This window comes from Dama dama, chromosome 17 (assembly GCF_033118175.1).
Source record: "Dama dama isolate Ldn47 chromosome 17, ASM3311817v1, whole genome shotgun sequence".
Taxonomy (NCBI): domain Eukaryota; kingdom Metazoa; phylum Chordata; class Mammalia; order Artiodactyla; family Cervidae; genus Dama; species Dama dama.
Window position 1 is genome coordinate 24433267 of NC_083697.1, and position 9347 is coordinate 24442613.

The 9347-nt window shown below is 40.7% G+C and overlaps 1 protein-coding gene across 4 annotated transcripts in view; it reads left to right on the top strand.

Annotated features, from left to right (window-relative positions):
• The window catches only part of PAPSS1 (3'-phosphoadenosine 5'-phosphosulfate synthase 1), a 151388-nt gene extending 142298 nt beyond the window's left edge, over nucleotides 1–9090 (top strand). For all 4 annotated transcript variants that reach the window (XM_061164249.1, XM_061164250.1, XM_061164248.1 and 1 more), the window contains one exon: nucleotides 8359–9090. In XM_061164249.1, the coding sequence (XP_061020232.1) occupies nucleotides 8359–8497 (139 nt within the window). In that variant the 3' untranslated portion in view covers nucleotides 8498–9090. The remainder of the gene's footprint in view (nucleotides 1–8358) is intronic.
• Nucleotides 9091–9347: the final 257 nt, after the last annotated feature.

A 9347-nucleotide genomic window follows, 5' to 3' on the forward strand; every position in this document is an offset into this window, starting at 1 on the left:
TAAGCCAGACTCTCTGGCCCGCCTAGGCTCTTATCTGAAGGCTCTGGAAAGAATCAACTTCCAAGATGCCCTTGTTGGAAAAATTCAGTTCCTTACGGTTACAGGACTGAGGGTCCCTGTCTTCTTACTGGTTAATAGGGGGATCGTTCTCTGCAGCTCAGAGCCACATTGGGGTTTTTCCTCATGGGCCTCTTGATCTCAGTGTTAGACCCACCCTCACGTCAAATCCCTGAGGCTCAAATCTCTGAGTGCTGTGTCATCTGAGAACAGTCTTTGCTTTTAGAGGGCTTGAGTGATTAGGCCTCTAATTAATTAGTTAGGCCCACTCACATAGTTTCACTGTTTTAGGTCAATTGATTAGTAACTTCAATTGCTTCTGCAAAATTCTTTTTGCCATATAAGGACATATCATGGTAGTGACACCTTCATGGGGTAAAAGTCATGAAGGCCATCTTAGAATCCTCTCTACACACTAATGGGCGTTTCTGCTTAGATTTCATGATGTTATTTAAAATGTTCAGAAGCAGCTTTACCTTTCCCTTCATATATCTCCAAATCCTAAATTCCTTAGTTACTTGTTCTTCTCATTATGTAGAATCTTGAAGTCCTTTATTCTTTCACCTTACTCTTTACACCCAAGTCTTGTCATCTTGACCCCTGAAATATTTCTTGTGTGAATTCTGTTTTCTTTCTTGCTGTATAGTCTTTGCCACACATAAAGATTTCTCTTAAAGTACTGGGGAACTGTCTGCCGTTAATTCATAAAATGTTTTTATTGATTTTGATGTTTCTTGTGAAAACTTGTGGAAGTCTGACAGTAATTGCATGAATTTGCCAATGAGTGTTGTCCTGTGCTTGCAGATTTTTCACATACTTTATGGCAAAAGTTTTATTTTTTTATTGCATAGATAATAATTATTAGATAATAATAGTAAATATTATATTTATTGCATGGGGGTTATTGCATAATCATTAACAGATAAGGTCTCATTTAAAATTTTTGAATCATAATTAATGACAGTACTATATATATTTTTGAAAGTCAAATTATATATTTTATATATGCTGTATTTTGTTTTAAAGTCAACATTTACATTGAAATTAGGATAAACTTTCCAAATTTGCTATTCTTTTATTTATTAACTACATATTGATCTTTACTACATATACCCTTGCTAAGTGTGGGCACTGTGGTTGGAAACAAGCTTGATTTGTTGCCTTAATAGATATAGGACTTACATTCTGGAGAAGACAGACAATAAACCATTAATGACACAGTTAACTAAGGGTCGCATGTGCTTTGCAGAAGACTTGTGGCAAGCTCAGCTGACACTTATCTGACTAAGTCTAGGTTATCAGGGATGGGTTGCTGGAGTAGGTGACATTTAGGCTGAGTTCCAAAAGATGAATAGGCATTCATACCCTTGATAAAGATGGAGGTAATAGACTATGCCAAAGCCTTTGACTATGTGGATCACAATAAACTATGGAAAATTCTTCAAGAGATGGGAATACCAGACCACCAGACCTGCCTCTTGAAAAACCTGTATGCAGGTCAGGACGCAACAGCTAGAACTGGACATGGAACAGACTGGTTCCAAATAGGAAAAGGAGTACGTCAAGGCTGTATATTGTCACCCTGCTTATTTAACTTATATGCAGAGTACATCATGAGAAACGCTGGGCTGGAGGAAGCACAAGCTGGAATAAAGATTGCAGAGAGAAATATCAATAACCTCAGATATGCGGATGACACCACCCTTATGGCAGAAAGTGAAGAAAAACTAAAGAGCCTCTTGATGAAAGTGAAACAACAGAGTGAAAAGGTTGGCTTAAAGCTCAACATTCAGAAAACTAAGATCATGGCATCCAGTCCCATCACTTCATGGCAAATAGATAGGGAAACAGTGGAAACAGTGGCTGACTTTATTTTTTTGGGCTCCAAAATCACTGCAGATAGTGACTGCAGCCATGAAATTAAAAGACACTCCTTGGAAGGAAAGTTATGACCAATCTAGACAGCATATTAAAAAGCAGAGACATTACTTTGCCAACAAAGGTCCGCCTAGTCAAGGCTATGGTTTTTCCAGTGGTCAGTATGGATGTGAGAGTTGGACCATAAAGAAAGCTGAGTGCCGAAGAAATGATGCTTTTGAACTGTGGTGTTGGAGAAGACTCTTGAGAGTCCCTTGGACTGCAAGGAGATCCAACCAGTCCATCCTAAAGGAGATCAGTCCTGGGTGTTCATTGGAAGGACTGATGCTGAAGCTGAAACTCCAATACTTTGGCCTCCTGATGCAAAGAGCTGACTCATTGGAAAAGACCCTGATGCTGGGAGGGTTTGGGGGCAGGAGGAGAAGGGGACAACAGAAGATGAGATGGTTGGATGGCATCACCGACTCAATGGACATGAGTTTGGGCAGACTCCGGGAGTTGTTGATGGACAGGGAGGCCTGGCGTGCTGCAGTCCATGGGGTCGCAAAGAGTCGGACAGGACTGAGCGGCTGAACTGAACTAAACTGAATAGCATTCTGGACAAAGAGATAAGCACTTGCAAAGGTGCTGAGGTGATAAGACCCAGAGGGCTTGGGAAGAAGGGCAGGGTGGATAGGAAAGGAGCAGGATGAGATGGGGACTAGATAAAGCAGTTCTTTGAAAGGTACAAACTGGAATAGATTTTTAAAAGATAGTGTTGTTACAGTGTACATTAGATACTGGGAAGGTCAAGTTTTTGGTAATTAGGTAAATTGGATTATACTGACTGATTTCTCCTAAGAAATTAACTAAAAATTCTGGATAAAGAAAAATGTTTTCAGAAAAGTATTATGGCACTGATAAGATGATAAGAACTGTCAGGGTAAACTATTAAGTGAAAGTTAGATCTTCTGTTAACTTAATTGTTGAAGTTGCCCTTGCCCTGATGAACCTAGCTGACTTGAGTGTTGATTTCCATAGTCCTGACCAGGGTGGGGAGTCAAACAGGAGACACTCCGGTGATGCTGTTGCTCCCTCCCACCTTAGGTGTTTAGAGAGAACCGGAAGTGAACCCCGCTCATTCCTCTTCCCTGAGAGTCTGAGCGGAGCCCTGAGCTTTAGGCTCAGAAGCTCAGACCTGCTCAGATGGGCCAAGCTCAGATTACCTTGCTGTTGTTGTTGTTTGGGCACTTAGTCTTGTCTGACTGTTTTGTAACATGGACTGTGGTCCACCAGGTCCCTCTCTCCCTGGGATTTCCCAGGCAAGAATACTGGAGTGGGTTGCCATTTCCTCCTCCAGGGGGTCAGGTATCAAAGCCCTGTCTCCTCAATTGGCAGGTGGTTCTTTACCACTGAACCACCAGGGAAGTCCTCACATTACCTGGGTTATGTTAGAAAAAATCAGCAACCCAAAAACTCTCAAGCCGTGAAATCAGTTTTTGGTGGTTCTTAACTGGGCATGCCTCTTAAATATTCAGCAGAAGCAAATGTATACTCTCACTGGATTGTTACTTCCTTGTCTTCAACCTCAGCTTAATCCCACAAATAATTATACATGCTTAATAGACAGTTTAAGTCAAAAATGATAAAACATACAAGGAAATAGCACCAACGAAAGGAAAAAAAAAAAAAAGGAAACTGCCTTCAGCACAAGCAGGTTTGCAAAGACTTCACATACCAGAATTATCAGACGTGAATTACAGAGTAACTATACTTGCAGTGTTTATTAAACACAGACACGTTTGGGACTACTACTTGGCACTTAAAAGTACAGACATGACCTAGCAGTATAGAAGAGAGAACGGTGGGAGGGAGGTCAGTGTGGAGGTGTGCTATGGTGCAGGCAACAGTTAATGAGGTGATGGTTTGGGCAGTTTGCAACGTGGAGACTGGAAGAAAGACAAGTAGGCATTCCCTGGAAACTTCTTCTTTGACTGAATATCTGATAGGAGCTGTGCTCTAGCTTTTATTTAAAGAGTTTTGAGGGGAGGAAAACATGATGAATTAAGATTTTGGTAAATTAGTTTGAGATAATTAAATTTTTCGTGTGTTTTGATTGGTCTTTGGTTTGGAAATAAAAACTTATTAAATTTGTCACATATGATGCCAACCAATGCTTTTTGGTTCCTGGAAAGAAAGCCATAAACAGCTAATTATCTGATTTTGAATAAATTATTTGTATTTGAAGAGAATTCTTAGTGTTTGGAGGTACACTGTATTATGTATGAGTTTCTTTCGGGTTAGATCAAAGTTAATTAGCTCCCAAAGAGTTAATTAGATTCACTTATAAGTTACTACCCTCATCTTCAATTCTGTCAGAGAAGTTTCTCTTTGTGTCTCTGATTGCTTATCATCTCATTAGCATTTTTTTTTAAAAAGCCAATTGAATTGAATATGAACTTTTGAAAGATAAATGCGAAGGGCCCCCCTCTGACCCCAGCCTCTTGTCTATCTGAACAACTTGAGCTGGTGGCTCTGCTGGTCGCATATGTGAGACAGCAGATGGTTGTAAAGATTTAAAATCTTGAGCACATGGCCACGAGTTGCTGTGCTTCGGAGTCGGTCAAGATGCTGGCCACATGTAGTGAGTGGTTGTACATGGGACAAGATGCTGCGCCCCAGGCTCCCACAGTCTGATGGCTGCTGTGCCTTTTCCATCCCTGAGTCCTAACACCTCTTCCCCTTCGGTTGTTTTTTAGGTTGTGTGTTTTATTGTTTTTTGGAGAGAGAGAGAGAGAGAGAGAGTGTGTGTGTGTGTGTGTGTGTGTGTGTGTGTGTGTGTGTTTTAGAGGAGGCGTTCTTTTAGCTGTGGATTGTAAGAATCTGTGACCAAGTGGTTTTGAAAAGGGAAAAAAACCAGACCTGCGTTTCTATTTTCAGGTTCCATGGATGTCGGTTACCGAGCGCAGTCAGACGGGCTAACTGGAATTGCTTTGCAGTGAAAGCCTGTGCTGTACTTACTTGCTCCGTCATGTCTGACTCTTTGCGACCCCAGGGACTGCAGCCCGCCAGGCTCCTCTGTCCATAGGGGATTCTCCAGATAGGAATACTGGAGTGGATTGCCTCGCCCTCCTCCAGGGGCTCTTCCCAACCCAGGGATCGAACCCAGGTCTCCTGCATTGCGGGCAGATTCTTTACCAGCTGAGCTATGAGGGAAGCCCAGTGAAAGCCTTAGGTCCTTTGTTTAGTAGCCTGACCTGCTTCTGGCAGATTCCCGATTACTCACAGGTAGGGCTCATAGCTAGTTTTTAGGTCATTCCCGCAAGAGCTCAGTTTTTACTTGGTTTATTTTTTCCTGTGGAAAGCTATCCATTCAAAGCTGTGATTGTGAAAACTGTGATTAGATTACAGATAGTGACTCTAGTGTCAAGTCCTTGAATCTGACTTCTGATAAAAAGAAAAAAAAAATACAATCCTCATGTGATGGATAGAAGTACAAGTATGAGGCAGAGGGAAATAAATGTGTTTTCCGGAGCCAGGGTGGAGTGGAAACACCAGCTTGTGGAAGCAGAAACTCCCATTTCAAGTGATGAAGAAATGCTTGTGGCATGCGGGGCAGATGGAGTGTGAAATAGGGTCAGGAAAAGAGGTACCCAGGGACTGTGGTTTTAAAGTGCAATTTCAGAAGGAATGCAAGCTGACTTCTGGATTTCAGACCCTTTGGCATTCTGAGGAAAGAAAGGACTTTAATTGGTCTGGCTTTTTTCCTTTAATCACAAAGTCAGGACAGAGTCATTCTGCAAGCTGCTCCCTCATTTTCTTTCTCATTGCCCATCAGGAACAGGCACTTTCTACACAGACAGGGGGTTTCCTTTTTTGAAATCAAAAGTTTAAATTGATGTGGCCAGAAAGATCTAGGGTCATAATTTTCCTTAATGAGGCTTATGGAAGGAATTGTTAAGTGAACCTCCTGAGGAACAGAAACGTTCAAGCAACTTTTGTCAAATGATTGTTAGCCAAACTAATCAGTTGTACATTGGGTTGGAATGAGTGTTTTTGGACACAGTTGGAGAGATCTGGACCCCTGTAGGCCCTTGACTTCCTTTCCAGGTGCTGCTTTGCTACGTTCTGCCTGGAGGGATAACCTCTCTGGCTTGTAGATAAAGTCACTTAACTGCATTGATGGATCTTATGATCAGTTCCTACCATACAGGTTCTGGGTTCCTCTCAGGAGATGATCTTACATCTTTATTGAGAAGGTTGAGACCATCTTGCATTAACCACCTCATCTCTTGCTAACTATAGATCATCACTTATTTCTTTTCTTCATTCTTCAACTCTCAGAACTTCTTTCTCTTTGTTCATCCCAGACTTTATCTTCTCCAGCTTTCATTTCTTAGCTATTTCTCTTTCCTGGCTTTCATTCTCCTCCCTTTTGTCATTCTTGCCACTTATTTTCTTCTGCCTACATACATGGTAAGACCTTTCCTTTCCTTTAAAAAAAAAAATCTTTTCTCCACTCTGTATCTCTGCTGCTTTACCACTTCATCTCTTTCCTTCACCATCCACTTGGTTGCTCAGTTGCTCAGTTGTGTCCGAGTCTTTGCTACCCCATGGGTTGCAGCACACCAGGCTTCCCTGTCCTTCACTATCTTCTGGAGTTTGCTCAAACTCATGTCCATTGAGTCAGTGATGCCACTGAAACCGCTGATTAAAGAGAATTTAAAATCTGATTCATTTATCCAGTGGATTTTCCTCTGTCGTGGTCATCTTCCTTAGCCCCTCTATGGCCTTAACAGAAATTTTACTTTTTTCATGAATCATTACTTACATTTTTTACTGTTCTTCAGTATACTCTAATGACTGTGTAACTGTATTCAGGAATGTACGTAGTTTACTTAAACCTTCAACTGTCATCATTTACAACATTTTTACATAAAACAACTTTAAATAACTATCTTTATGCATAATGTTTGCAGGCCTCTCCAATTATTTCCTTTACATCAGTTCAGTTGCTCAGTCGTGTCCGACTCTTTGTGGGGTCTTTGCGACCCCATGAATCGCAGCACGCCAGGCCTCCCTGTCCATCACAAACTCCGGAGTTTACTCAAACTCATGCCCATCGAGTCAGTGATGCCATCCAGCCATCTCATCTTCTGTCGTCCCCTTCTCCTCCTGCCCCCAATCCCTCCCAGCATCAGGGTCTTTTCCAATGAGTCAGCTCTTCGCATCAGGTAGCCAAAGTATTGGAGTTTCAGCTTCAGCATCAGTCCTTCCAATGAACACCTGGGACTGATCTCCTTTAGGATGGACTGGTTGGATCTCCTTGCAGTCCAAGGGACTCTCAAGAGTCTTCTCCAACACCACAGTTCAAAAGCATCAATTTTTCAGATTGATCCCTAGAAATCTAATTATTAGTTAAAACATACCTGGCATATCTGTAGAAGCAAGGACCACTGGCAGTTTATGATTTCACTTGATTTCCAAGTTAACTCCACAGATAGCAAAGTGGGGAAGGAACAAACGTACAGCCACTGATGAGGAGTAAACAGGGCTTGTGATCTAGTGAGTTGAATGACCTAGAACTCTCTCTGGGTTCTTATCTGCTGCCTAGTCAGTCCCCTTGTTTGAGGGAAAAGGTTGAAATTACCAGTAGACACTGTGTGTCTTAGCCATAGGTGCTCTGTACTTAATAGTCTAAGGGTTTTTGTGTGTTTTGAAGGTATGAAGCTGAAAAGAACTAACAGTGCCTTTGTCTAATACCTTATCAATGGAATAGTATTAATCATTGCTACTTACTTGTTTATTATTTTTCAAGTTCCAATTTTTCTCTTACTGTTCCAAAATGCATTTAGCCTTTCAGATTCAGACTGTCTAAAAATTTTTCAACAGGTGCTAGTTAAATTAGATGTTTTTCCAAAAAAAAAAAAAAATTCCTATTTCTAAATTTTTAGTTACCAAGAATTGGGGAGGAGGGAAGGAAATGTGTATGGTTATAAAAGGGCTTCCCTCGTAGCTCAGTCAGTAAAGAATCTGCCTGCAATGCAGGAGACCGGGTTCGATCCCTGGGTTGGGAAGATCCCCTGGAGAAGGAAATGGCAGCCCACTCCAGTATTCTTGCCTGGGAAATCCCAAGGACAGTGGAGCCTGGCAGAGTACAGTCCGTGGGGTCACAAGCGTCGGATGTGACTTAGCGGCTAAACCAACAATAAAGGGGCAATCCAAGCAATTGTCGTTTTATTTTGTGATTTTTGATACTCTGATGTTTCTTGCTCTGTGACAAACCTGAAATCAGGTTGATATTTATAAGTATTACATTTCATCTAGATCTTTTTCATTAAGCTTCTCTACCATGAACAGAAGAAACAAACTTTTTTTAAAAATTTCACTATTTACAAAGTTTTTTAAAATGTGAAATAATTTTCTTTTTTCTCTCCCTTTCAGCCATGAAGACTTTGAATTTATTTCAGGAACACGAATGCGAAAACTTGCCCGAGAAGGCCAGAAACCTCCTGAAGGTTTCATGGCTCCCAAGGCCTGGGATGTGCTGATGGAGTACTACAAATCTTTGGAGAAGGCTTAAGCTGTTCACCCAGCCAGTTCACCTTTGACGCCACACCGAATAACAAGAGGGGACCACGTAGTTACTGTTGGCATTTCTTTGTGGTGGTATCTGTCCAGACATGCATCCCCCAAACAGACCCCTTTCCTTAAGTATTAACAGCATCATTTGGTCTGCCTTATGAGTTCTGTTTTGAACTAGTGTAACACACTCCTGGTTTTAATGTATCTTTTCCAACTTATTGTAGTTATATTCCTACAGTCCAGTTTTAAAACCTTGTCTTTTTGTGTTATATTTATGCTTCTGTATCATTTTTTTCAAGCTCGTGTATCAGTTGTAACCAATAGTATACACATTGAATCTCACTTTTCATATCTTGAAAAAAGAAAAAAAGATCCACTAAACAATAAACTTGGCTAGGTCTTGTTTTGGGAATTTTACAAGACATCTGTAGAAATTAGATTTTTTTTTTCCGACAGTGAAAATATAAACTGCTTTCTTCTTTTCCCTCAGCTATTGATCTCTTAACTGTTATAATCTAAAGTATATTAATATCTGTGTAAACTCTGAATGAACTTTCTTGATTCAATAAAATTAAACTTTTTGGCTTCTTATTTATGTGATTTTTAAAAAATATTGTTATGTTCACACATACTTACCCATCGTGTGAAAAAGTTTCTGGTGGAGAAAGGAATCTAATAATTAGTAGAATCGAATAATCAGTTCCAAGTACTGTTTCATAGTGAGTTTTTAAGTGGGAAAATAATGATGCATTCTCAATCCATCCAAAACCTCAGCCTCTTTTCCCAAATATCTCTCTAATATTCTTAAATACCTCAGATGGTGGTACTAGTAGTAGACCATGATGGAG